General features: G+C 35.8%; 1 protein-coding gene across 1 annotated transcript in view; it reads left to right on the top strand.

Moving 5' to 3' along the window:
* LOC139131078 (uncharacterized) overlaps positions 1-13,666 on the top strand; it is a 39,147-nt gene extending 25,481 nt beyond the window's left edge. Inside the window, exons 7-15 of the mRNA XM_070697026.1 lie at positions 1,499-1,576; positions 2,097-2,166; positions 4,377-4,441; positions 5,012-5,078; positions 5,572-5,620; positions 6,282-6,415; positions 7,443-7,594; positions 8,035-8,094; positions 8,773-13,666. Coding sequence (XP_070553127.1) covers positions 1,499-1,576; positions 2,097-2,166; positions 4,377-4,441; positions 5,012-5,078; positions 5,572-5,620; positions 6,282-6,415; positions 7,443-7,594; positions 8,035-8,094; positions 8,773-8,920 — 823 coding nt within the window. The 3' untranslated portion in view covers positions 8,921-13,666. The remainder of the gene's footprint in view (positions 1-1,498; positions 1,577-2,096; positions 2,167-4,376; positions 4,442-5,011; positions 5,079-5,571; positions 5,621-6,281; positions 6,416-7,442; positions 7,595-8,034; positions 8,095-8,772) is intronic.

The following is a 13,666-nucleotide window of genomic DNA, read 5'->3' as shown; positions in this document are numbered from 1 at the left end:
CTGCAAGTCGATAGCTTTGATATTTGGTATACAGGTTCCAAGGGATTATTTTAATATATGATATATTGAAATTATGGCGAAATCTGGAATTTTTATTTTTTTGGGCAATTTTTGCCATTTTTGGTCAGAAAATTTCATTCTCAAAAAACTACTCGTCAAATAGCTTTGGTTGACATGTCCTTAGGGATGATCCAATGTGATATATTCAAATTATGATGAAATCTTCAATTGTGTATTTTAGCAGCTATTTTAGCCACTTTTTTCTGGCCATTGAAATGAGCTATTAAAGATTTCCACCTTCTTCATCAAAATGTGTCAAAAATAGTTATTCTCCATAAACACAGCGGAGCTATAGCAGCCGTTAGGTCGCTTGTTTAAAAAATCTGATACGTAAATAGCAATATGCAAGTGTCAAAACCAGATGTGCCCAGCTTTGCAAGTCACAAGCCAGATTCAAAATTTTGCCAAACCAAGCATAGATTTATCAACAGACCTTCTTTGTATGGTGTAGTTCTTGATGTTTCGGTGACATTCAAAACTTGTCTACTCTAGCAAAATACTGAAAATGTTGCCTATGTTTAGCTCTGATAGGAATGGTATTCTAGGGAGAATAAAAAGATGGATTAAAAATGAGTTTATTCAGACACTGTGCACCATACTTTGTCTATATGAAGTACACATTTTTATCACCTAGTGAAAACCTATTTTTACACTCCTTTTAAGCATCGTCTATCTTGTATTCAGTTCATAAAGATTTCCGGCATTAAAGTCATAAATTTTACATGGAATCAGTGAATAAATCCGCCTTTCAAAAATCTGTGGAATGTCAGTGCATATGTGTCTACTTCCTTCCATAAAAGTGTATTGTTCCATATTTGATACAAATATATCACAGTGGCATTGAGTGGTTAGTGCATATCTTATGAACCCCCAAACTGTCATGTCCATTAGTTAATAGATTGCACTATAGAGTGTCATACGTTATATCTGCTTTGTGAGTCTAAACTGATAATAATGAGCAAGCTGTCTGAAAATTCAATTTGCGTCATTCATCCTAGCCAGACTATGTAGACGGGCTCTTTGTAGATGTAAAAGTATTAATCCTCATTGTGGGATAAAAAACATGTGATTGTCGATACGTAGCCAATGTTTCTTGTTTGTAGCTCTGTTACATGCCCTCTATATTTTTACTCAGACTACACATGATACAAGAGCTGTCAATCATATGAATAAACCCTTTCACCCATAAATTTTGATATATTTCTATGGTAACCCATGGTAAAGTGGACCGTTGTATAGGATCAAGGGGATGAATGGGGTCTGTGTTAGATGTTTAAAACTCTTGTATTCCATAAGCAAATAGTATCATTTTATTTAAAAGGAATCATAAATCAGTACGACACAGCAAGAAACCGCAGACCAGACCCTCATTAAATCATTCTAACCAATATAAAAAAGAGAGCATCTTTTAATTTTTTTTCTCTCTCTCTCTGAACAGTTTATTTGCAGACTTTGCCAATGTAACTGCCTATGCTGTGGTGTTCTGGTTCGACTTTGAACACGTCAGCAAAATATCGTAAGTATCAAGCAGATCCTGAAATATACGAGGAGATTATCTGAATGATGAATATATATTTCCCACGTCATAGTAGTCCGTCATGAGACACATGTCAGTATTGTATGCCTAATAGGATGGTGTTGTGTGCCAAAGAATGTTATGGAAATCATTTCCCCTTATAACCTCCCTGAGTTTCCAGGATGAATATAATGACACAATCTTTAGCTATCATTTGATAAAATTTTTACTCTTTTAAGCCAGTGTGTTCTTGAGATTTGATGAAATGTTTTGTGCATTTTATAGCTTTGCAGCATAAATCCAATTTAGAGTGACCATACATTCTCACAGATCATTTGATTGAAGTGCACAACCTTTACAAAGTATCTTAAAGTTGTCAGAAGATTTTGGCCATCTTCAAGCACCGTGTGTGGGCAGTCAGTTTTCAGAAATAGTACAGCTGGCTTTTCAGAATGACATACACAAACACATCTATGTCATAATCACTGAAACAACCATTTTCTATATCTTTTCTCCACAGATTACATCCCAAAACCATGTCATTTTCAGGCCTGCCTTTTTTTCTAGGCATTGCCATCTACTGTTATGAGGTATGTACACATATATGAGAAAACTCGTACAGTGAAAATTGTGCATCTGTGTGGGCGAGTGCTTGCATTATAATCTTATGGACACTACTAACACATGCACAGATGGTCCTGTACTGATCCTGTTTCTATGGAAACAAATACAGAATACTGGTACAACCAGTGTTGCATTGTGTCGTTATCTGCACACAGAAAGAAAATTTTATCCATGTTAGGTCAGTAAGTCCATCAGGGAAAAAATTATCAAACTGTCAAAACAGTGCCTTCCCATCAGAAAAAGAACTACCGGTATAACCAAATCTTCACTTTGTTCTAAGCAGAGTGTGTCTCACGAACTAACAGCCAGATTGTCAAAATCTTACTATTTCCATTCCAATGTCGAACGACTGTGAACTTATTGATTTTTCACCCTTTAAAAGGGAAAGTTAACCTTGGCCATCTTGTTTTAAAAATTTGTGAAATTGAAAATCTAGTTAGTACCAAGATAGTTAACATAAGGGAAACCATTGAGTTCCAAATGATTATAAAGTGTATTAAATTTGCTTCTCTAGTGCTAGAAATTTGCCAGATGAACTCCTGGTGTGTATTCTTGGTCGTGAATGAGACTACTTATACGGTAGTATGCGCCTCGAAAGTAAAAGACTTAAGCTCCTTTGACCTCAATTGAACAAGTACGCCTACAAATCAGTAACTACAAGTGCTACACCCTCAGTGGGATGAGGCATCTAGTGGTGCCACTTACTGTACCTCATTAATTATGTACATATCTAATTTTAGGCTAGCCAATAGAGTTAGAGGACTGATTTTTAATGGGCAGGGATAATTATGGTAGCAAAGTTTTCTACAAAACTGCCAGGTAACCATAGGCTATATGGGTTGTTCTTTTGAATATTGGTGGATATAGGACAATAAATTTTGCCAAACTTTTTGATGACCTAAGGTTACCTTTGACCTACTTGTAAGAATTTCAGAACGATAGAGGCTGCACGCTTTGTTCCTTTCGAATATTAGCAAGTATAGGATCATTAAGATTTCCCAACTTTTTAGATGAAAGCCCTTGAATGACCTATGAATCACTTAAACCCGTGGGTAATGGTATGCATCAGACCAATTTTTTTCAAACTCTTTTTATGACCTTGACCTGTATCTCAGGAACTACAGGGTAAGAATTGTCACTCTGGTTCCTTTAGCCAGTGTAAACAAGTGCTTGGGCCCCCATGAAGCTGCTTACAGCTTTAATGTTAGTTTATATTCACCTTGAAAGTAAAAACTGAAACTATTACTCAAACTTTCCTCCACGAAACTCTCAACCATTCTGAAATTAAAATCAGGGGTCACCGTGCAAATTTGACAAACTGCCGTAAATTACAACTATTTGACATCCAAAATGGCTGTCCTCCCTGTGTTAACTCTACTGGTAAATAATGAAATTTTAGATTTTCGCAAAAATAAGATGGTGAAAATTCTATTTACTGCAAGAGCTTCAAAATTAGCCCCAACAAGTGGTAGATCATAAAGCTATTGTATTGAGAGTCCAAATAACCATCGCCAAGGCCCCATTCTACCTCAGTGTATAACAGATGGGAGCACATTATCATTTGATCCCACAGCTACCTATTTGGAACAACAGTTCTTTGAACATATGGCAATGTTGGGTTTGTTTTTTTAAAGATATTATTTTGATGGATGGTCAGAGATTGAGTTAATTTTACGGAAGCTTTGTATGAATATATTGCTTCCAATGACTGAGTATATATTGATAATAATAACATCAAGTTTGACCCTTTAATCCCCAGTGCATGTATGCAGGTACAGTCGCCCCATTGAAACAATAGGAATGTACCACTACCTTGTTGTGAAAGACATCACCTCTTCACCACAATGGTTTAGCCCAATCAGTATGAATTACTATGTGGTAGTGTTGGACTTTGACAGGTGAATACGAGTGGGGTGGTTAGACTTGACCCTTCAAGGACAGAATGAAATATATGTGGTGGTATAATATGCTTGGAATACAGCTTGTCTTATGAGACATATTCACCAAGGAGAAATGCACAGAGAAAATTTTTGCTCGCTATTAAAGGTCGCATGATCAGAAAAGCAGCTTGGAAAAGTTCAACAGATTGAAGAGTATTGACTCTTGGGGGCGCTGTTGACTGACACAATCAGTAGGTTGACATCAATAATTTGACAACTGTTTTTCTCTCTTCCAGGGTGCCGGAATGATTTTATCTCTTGAAGCGTCAGTTCTCAAAGAAAAAAGGCATAGATTTAGAAGGTAAAGGTCCATTATTATTTTTAAATACCAGTTGCAGCCTTGCCTTTTGGTGTCAAATCATTTCACTGATATGGTAGGACGGTGTGATCAATGGTGAAATTATCCAAGAGAATATCAGAATCGCTTTAATGTAAAACTATCATTTGCTGGTATCGTATCACACTGAATTGTCGGGCTGAGCAAAATATGGCTGAAAAGAAATAGTCCAGCCATGAGAATTATTTTAGCTACGTATTGTTAACATGGTTGTCGTAAATAAAAATTGTCCACCGTTCAGAACAGTTGTAGCTTTACATGTTTTAGCAGCACTGTGGAGTACAGTGATCATGATTTGAAGATACAGTGTGAACAACCATTCAGTTTGCAATATGCCAGAGTACCGGTAGTGCTTGAGAATTTCAGTACAGAGGAAATGACAAAATTTGCCTCTTGTTTTAGCGTTTTCATTCTGATTTACTAAATCATGGCAAGATGCCCTCCTTTCACCGGCTCAATAACTATCATATACAGTAGAATATGAATATGATATTTTTGTTATTGATGTACCTTTTTCTGTCTCTCTTTTCACAGCATATTTATATTTGCAATGTTTATAGTAACTACACTTTATATAGTTTTTGGTGTGTGTGGATATTTGGTAAGTGTTAGCCCCCCATGTCAATCAAGTCATTTTATATATATATATATATATATATATATATATATATATATATATATTATATATATTTATATATATTAATTATAGTTTTCCATAGCCTGTTAATACAAACATGAAATTCTTTCTCATCTGTTGCCATAGACTATCCTTGACAGCAAACCATGCAGGATGCAAAATTTCTTTCTAGGAAATCTCATTCACCCACAAGGTGATGAATGTTTTCCAAATATGCAAAGCAACAGAAAATATTCTCCAAATGTGTAAACTGACTGATAATTTTATTATAAGTGTAAGAATGTTACCAAGTGTTCCATGTTGGGGTTGCAATATTAATCAGCATTTCAAATAACAATGTTTACACATGATATAATTTTTCAAGCACATACTTGATTTTGTCACTTACTGGTTTTTCGTTGATGTGACTTTGGAAACGTACGTGAAAATCACACTTTTTATTTTTTTTTCATTACAGTCATTTGGGCCAGAAACAGAGAATATTATAACACTGAATTTACCAATTGGTAAGTGATTCTTTATCCCTCCCAGTTATGATTATTGATTCATGATATTTGAAATTTACCTTCCCAAAAATATTCCATGCTGAGTTACAGAAGTTTAGGCAAAAATGATGGAACCAAAATTGATATGTGTAATGACACAAATAATTCTGTGGAGATAGTGATGAGTTTTTTGTAGATGGTTGCCATAAATTATGATAATTTTTTTCAATTATAATTGATGTATGTGAAAGAAAAGTTCTACACCATACAGGCATTTATAGTTGAAACTTCCTGATGTGTTGATGATGAATACCCACTCTCCAGAATAAATTATAAAGTGATATGATCATTGCAAATACATATGAACGTTTGGGGACCTGAATTTTATGAAATTGTCATCCGTGTAAATGTGATTAAATTACAAAATACTTTGTGTGTCATTTCATTATCTTGAGTAGAATTATAGGCCTTGATACATGCAAAAAGATACATCGCAACAACGTCCAAACTATTTCAATTATTGTTGTCATCACATACGAGCAATGACAAACGTACCAGCACCAATTCTCTGCGCAAGCCTTCATACAGATCTTCTATAGTTTCTATTCATTCCATTTTAATTTTTGCCGAAACATTGATCATGAAAGTTAAAATATTTTCCCTGTATGTGTTCCTTTCATAGGTTTGTTTCCTGCCATTGTGAAATCCTGTCTGTGTTTTTCATTGTACTTTACATTCCCCGTGATGATGTTTCCCGTAGTGCGACTTCTTGAGAAGAGAGTATTGCCAGATAAAGATCTTAGTTTCATACAGGGGGTAAGCTTAGTATCCTGTAGTGTTTCCTCTTGTGTTGTACCACAGGGCCAGAAGGTGCTATTAGTCATAACAAATATGTGAAAATTGTTTATGTAATTTATAATTTTTATAATAATGGATGTTGTTTATAAAAACATATGATTTTACTGTCTTTATTGTATATTTACTTGCTATGACAGTAAAACTTTGGTGTAAATTCTGAACATCATTTTTGATTTCAGTGCAGTTGGGTACTCATGAAAGTTTACAAACATGACTGAAATATCACATTTCTATTTACAACGTTGATAATTATAAACTGATTCATTACATAATCAATTTTTACACATTTGTTATGATTAATAGCACCTTCTGGCCCTGTGGTGGTATATCTATGGTTTCTACATGGGCATGAAATGTTTATATATAGTAATTGTTAAAATAGAAGAGCAGAGTTTGTATTGTGAACTATTTTACAGAAAAAAGAAAAATGAACAAAACTGAAAGTTCTTGTCCCCCGGTCAAGCCATTGACTGATGCTAGAGCAACGAAACAATGGTTAAATTCTAATACAGTATCAGTGTTTTGATCACTATTAGATAAATTGCATTGTTTTTGCCATTTTGACCAGCACAGTCACAAAAATCTTTCCGACATTGTAACTCGTGCATTAGCTTGATGCATGGAAATACCAAGAGGGACGCTGTAGATGAATGTCAAAATGAAATATATAGTCTTTGACCTTCAATTTGCAAATCTCAAACTTCAAACTAATCGACATGCCAGCATTCTTCTGAGGCACTGAATACTTTAGTACATGTATGTCCATAGTTATATGGCATACCAGCACTTTGCAATCAGTTCCAACGAGTGCACAATCAAGATGTATCAGCAAGAATCTCAGTTGCCAAGCAACGAGTCAAAAATACAGGTAATATCAAGAGAAACTTTGTTGTGTGGTATCCCTAAAAATGGGTGATTTGATGATTCCTGCCAATATAAACAATCATTATACAAGAAATGCTATTTATGTTTTATCTCTCCACAGAATATTGTGCGGATTGTCATGGTGTCGGTGACAGGGTTAGTGGTCCTTGCCATTCCAAATTTTGGCACTCTGATGTTGCTGGTTGGTGCCACCTGCTGTACTCTACTTGCGTTTATTCTCCCAGCTTCATTTCACCTCAAACTCTTCAAAGGGTGAGTTCTGGATAACCATTATCTATGCGTTATGCCATCCAATAAATGTGGGGATGTGTCACACATCGTGAGGTTATGGCGCCATCATGTTAACCCCCTTGAGTGGTAAAGTCAATTTTTGTTGCCTTTATAAAATAATAGTGCAAACAATCTATTCAGATGAAGGCAATTTGTTTTCAGCTTTTCCCAAATTTTGGTAAAAAACTGTAGCCAATGGAAAGTTATGTCCCTTAGGTCCAAAAATATCATAACAATTGCAGAAAAATGCACAAAAATTGGTAAAATGTTGCACTAAAATTCAGGTGGGAAAAATTACAGCACTGAAAGAGCCTGCCCTGTGAGGATGCCACACTGACTTCAAGAAGCAATGCAAAGCTATTATATCGGCATTTGTTAATATTTGTCATGTCAAACGTTTGCCTTTTTGTTTTTTTCTGCAGAACATTGTCCAAGAAAGAAATAGCGTTAGATTACTTTTTAATAGTATTAGGTGTCATTGGGTAAGTGATCTTTTTCCCCTTTTTCAGCACTGATACATGAATCAAATGGAAAGAGGCTATTAAAAAAATAGACTGCAGTAATATTTTATGCAACCCAATTATACCATTCTTTTCTGTGTAGATCAGGCACTCTTTGTTGGCATGACGTGAAGGTGTTTTTACAGAATAAGCCTTGTTTAGTCACCTTTTCAGTTACATGAATGTTGCTAATATTTTCTATCGTTTGTCTCATTTGATAATTTTCTTTCAATATCCTATTCCTTTGAATAGATGCTGTATGTGCATTTTCATACTGACCACATTTTTTGTACAGCCATTGCAACTCATTTCCTGAATACTTTAATCAGAAACTTTTTGTGAGGAACATAACAAGTTCTACCCTCTATAGTCATACTAGCATGGATAGACTTAGTACTATCAATCGAACAGTTTCCAGTAGCTTTTTTCCCTAGGTTTCAAGCTTTAATCCCAAAAGATTCAGCCAAAATGCCACTGTTTAACTGGTACCGTGAATCACCATCAATAACTATAGGTTTTGTTCCAACCACAGCTGTGAAAGGGTTAATAACCATTGAGCAAGACTGAAAAACAGCGGGCCCACTATTAGTTATAGAACAATTCAACACCATCCTAGGGGGAATGTAATAATTCACTTATTGGCATCCATATATTCTGTAGGGCTGTCATCGGTACCCATGATGCCATCAAGAGGTTATTTCCGGGAATTGCAAACAAAATTGATGTTACAGCAACGGCCGGCACCATCACTGATGCCGTGAAGAGGAGCCTGTCATCAACAACAGTGCCAACCAACGTCACTTCATGATAATAACTAATGTATTTTCCTACTGCACAGAAATCTTTCTATTTTTCTGCCATCATGATCATTATATATAGAGCCCCCATCAAACAATGCCAATTGAAATATTTTGTCACATATTTACCAAATATGTTTGCTCTTGTATTCACTTCTAGTGATAGCATCATGATATATGTACCTCATTACAGATGTAAATTTGTTTTCATTGTAATTTTGCTCTTTTTGACGTAACATATGCACAATCTATCCTACCCCTAAAATGCGTTGTGAAAGCAAAGTGTCACCTTGAATTTGCAGTAAATTTGTTGGTTTATGTACGTAGTGTGCGTACTTTCAGATCGCAAATTCAGTTATTACTTTTGATGGCATTGACATCAGTATTAATCAGTAGCACCTAATTCTTGTATGCATTTCTGAAATCAGCTTGTCTGATATTGGGAACTGTTCAATGTGGTTCAGTAATTTAATATGCAAAGGAATGATTCATTCATGGTTGGAGAGGCAATATTCAATGCGTTTACCACCCATCCAAGAGTTACAAAAGTAGCTCTCTTTGCTTTGATACAGGAGAGCTGATTGGCTGTTAATACCAGCTTCACTTCTTTTGCATCAGCTGCACCCAATGCAATGATTTCTTCTATGGCAGCTGTTAAAGGAGAAGTGTTGCCTTATCTTTTTACCTGAATTTTGATCTCAAATTTCTGATTTACTCCCAAGAGGTCAATACTCAAAAATTTACACCGGTGCCAGGTTTAGAATGGAAAGACATTTTTCTTGTAAATACCTGCATAACCCTAAGTGCAACATAATGAAATGCATTTATTTGTAAAATAGTTTTGTGCAAGCTCTTGACGCTTTCAGTCAAATTATCGGTGCAGTATCGAACAAATGTAGAAAATGCAGATCTGTCCTAAGTACTTGTCGGGATTTTATTAGCAGGAAGTAGACTAGCTTTTTGTCTGTGACCATGTTTGAAAGATTCTCATGTATTTAAAATTTTAGTCCTAAATACTAGCCCTGCAAGAAAATAACCTTGTCTTCTCATTGAAAAGTATAGACAGTCGAGAGCCAGGTGTGCCATCTTAGCCTTTAATTTTGCTTTATAGAAGCCTGACATTCAGGGTAAATGCTAGAGGCCAGTCATCCTCACTAGAAAACGACAGACGGCACTTTTAAAGCTATTCAGCCCTGGAGCCTGTGGCACTGGGCTATGGGTAAAAGCGTTGAATTCGTACACTAGCCATGTTAATATTGTTGACAGGGAAGACATAGGGCGACTGTTGACATTCTGTGAATAATAGTACAACTCACTTGCCTGGGATCAATATAAGTCCAGCATAACTATTTGAAGCAGTGTCTCAAAACCAGCGTGCATGTGATGGTAAATGGGTTTCCCAAAAATAATAAATTTCCGCAAACATTATTGTTCAAATATAATTTTCTTTATCTTACCAAGCACTAATTTTTTTCCTCTGTGCTACCTCACTTCTGTGTCACTCTTTGCTCAATATCAATGTTATTTATAACTTCAATATACGGTACTCAATATTTAAACTATCTTGAAATATTTAACTTCTTGTACAGTTTAACAGATATTTTTTTTTTCATGTTCTAAGTTTCAAAAGAGTCAATCCAAAGGTATCGGTTTGATTTTGGAACTACTGACATGTGTTTAAGACTAATCCTTTGTGCTTGTGGCCAGATACTTCTCTTCACTACGAACCTCAAGGTGACATTGTCTTCTACAGTAACATTTGCATACATCTCATATTTATACCAACAGTCAATACATGTATGTGACTCTGAAAGAGTGGCTGGATCATGTGAAATTTAGAAAAGTACGGTTTCAGGGCGTGACCACGAGAATCAAACTCTTTAGGACTGTTTCCAGTCTTGAGCAAACTCATTCTGAAAATGTATCATGGTTCAAATTGATACTTTTCAAGGAAGTTTTAAAAGAAGACAGCTCAGTGCCACTACATACCATGATGTACGCTCACTCTGTTCCATTTGCACTCACAATACAATAGCGATGAACATTCCATCTTCAGAAGTTACAGTTCTGTTGGCCATTGAAATGCAAACTTCTCAGACTAAAAATGTCAGCTTTCTATCAATTTACATGATTTTGACATCATTTCAAGGTCAAATATTGACCCTTGGTATTAAAATTGCCAGTTTAAAAGATATCGTGAAGACAGTGCCACCTTAATGTTCGGTTTTGTTGAAATTGTGCAAACAGACAAACATGTACAGCTCTTCCTTTGTCTGGTTCAAATGCTTGGAGTGTTCAGTGTAGTACACACGGGAGAAAAGGGAAGGTATGACAATTTTGCCTTCCGGACGGTGAACCGCATACAATATGATGTTTACATTTGAATAAAGGGTCTCCATCGATAGCGAAATACCTCGTAATTTCCACGTCGGAAACATGCAAGCTAGGATTTAGTCACAATTTTTGCTCAAACACCTTAACATCTGTTTCCATGCCTGTTGCATACGCACATAAGTAAGAGCGGTGGTCGGTGTGTAACCAGGAATTTTTTAGTCGAAAATTGGACTAAATTACAATTGGCATATGTCAAACGTGGACACTAAACATCAAAAGTATTTATCTGTCAATTGATGGGGATTGTTCAACCGAATGCACTGATATACTTTGATATTTACAGGCTCTACAGTCCCTGGGAGCAAAAGCATATCATACCTTCCCCTTTTTAACGTTGCTGAACATTCGGAGCAGCTGTGTGTTTGATTAACGATGACACTTGAGGATGCCAAGTTTAGGGCCGTCTAGTGTTATTTTTCCAGCTGAATCTGAAGGGAACGACTGAAAGATCCATCGCTCGAGGGCGCTCTGTATGCTCCAGCGCCCTCGAGCAACGGATCTTTTAGTCTATCTGAACAATTGTCATAGCCAATGACTAAGCTCATTCCAGTGTGTTCATTATTAACTACTGCACATTAATTTTTGGAAAATTTTAAGCCTGCCTTTGCTTTCAGGTGCTATTTGCACAACATACTTTTAGAAAAATCAAAAAAAAATTAATATTAGACCTTTAACACCATGTAATCATTTTGGGCAAGTCCATGTTGTATGTTTTCATTGTCATCAGGGTTTTACTTCGTTTTTCTTTGCACATTTCATGTTTGATAGTGACAGTGGAAGGTCCATTATACAGGGAGAATTATGTAAAGGGAGGTTCATTCGACCTAACAGTCTGCATGAGCAGCCTAGCAACTGAATTTCACTTTTCAGTATGTATTACACAAACGGTGCATACTTCTGTAGAGCTCATCACCATAGGATACATCAACAGTACCCATCGGTTGTGAACCCATGGTTCTGAACTTCTCTCCACAAGCACAGACTCGGGAAGGACTGTGCCTTTATGGATGTGCTGTTGAATAGAGTATGCTTCACAAGATGCATGTCAGAGCCACGTTACTTAAATATTTTTGTCTCTTCTTTTGTAAAGTATCGACGCAAACTTTGGGAACGATACTTTTGAAGATTTCAAAGTATGTTGGAGTCTTGGATCAGGGTTCAATGAATACTCGCAGTACCAAACATTATAATAATTTTTTTCTATTGTTGACTTTGTAACATGATATTCTGTAGCCCTGTTTCAGCTGCAAGACTGTAGATAATACATGACCTTGAATGCAATTGAAGTAGAGGCAACAAGCCTGAGTGGAGTCAAGTCCTGGTTCTGATAAGTAAAGGACAGCTTCATTAGCAATGCTGATTTTGTCATATTATGTCTCATGGAATTTTAGAGTCAAGGAAAAGTCATTTCCATCAAATAGAAATCTTGCAGTTTCTCAGAGACAGGCCGAGACAAGAAGCTTGATTAAGTTCTATATTAGGAGATTCATAAATACACAATAATTTGAATTGTGGGAAAGTAACACAATCGGTGCTTGGCACACATGATTTGATGGACACTTTTTTTTAGACAGGTTCAGATTCAGTTGACAACACTGACATTTTCTGTCAGTTTTTGATAGGGTTGCATATCCAGCATTTTCACTGAACAGTGCTTTGCTGAAGCAATTTCTGTACCGAGGCAAAGACAGTGTTCTATCAAGTCATAATATCATCAGAGTTTCAATCCTCATTATTCAAAATTACAGCACTCTTGACTTAGCCCTTCATTGAGACTAGTCAGTTCGTATTTCACTCCTGTTTCCAGAAAAATTGCATGATATATGCTGGGTGAATTTGAGTTATATTACTAATCACACATAGAGGCTGCACACGTGACAAGTCTCACTTTTGATCAGATTGTCAAACCACTGCAAAACTGGCATTTTCTGTTAAAAAAAGATTTGGTGGAGGGACCAAAATGACTTGAAAAAGTACGCAACAAGGAGGGTGGGGAACAAAAAAATTACTGTATAATTTTTTTTTTATTTGTAGAACGGATAGTTGTGATCAGTGGTACATGTTTTTTGTAACTTTTAATTATAGCTGTGTAGTTTTGATAATTGTGAAATAGAATGATTTTACAGGGTCAGATTCAAATCCATTATTATTGCAATTGTTGCAAACTGGGTCTTTTTGTCACAAATAATGGTGTATATGTGACCTATTGTATCTCACGTTTTTTCTAAAGAAAGAAAAATTTCCCAATTGTGATGAAAGTAAATGATGTAGTCTAAACTTTGACTGGAAAAATTTACAAGTTATATTTTACCGGTGTGTCCAAGTCCTATTTATTTTAGTAAAATAAACGTAATCCACTGTTA

The sequence above is a fragment of the Ptychodera flava genome, chromosome 4 (genome assembly GCF_041260155.1).
Source record: "Ptychodera flava strain L36383 chromosome 4, AS_Pfla_20210202, whole genome shotgun sequence".
Classification (NCBI taxonomy): Eukaryota; Metazoa; Hemichordata; class Enteropneusta; family Ptychoderidae; genus Ptychodera; species Ptychodera flava.
The sequence above is the reverse complement of the archived record's forward strand: the minus strand, read 5'-3'. Positions and strand labels throughout refer to the sequence as shown.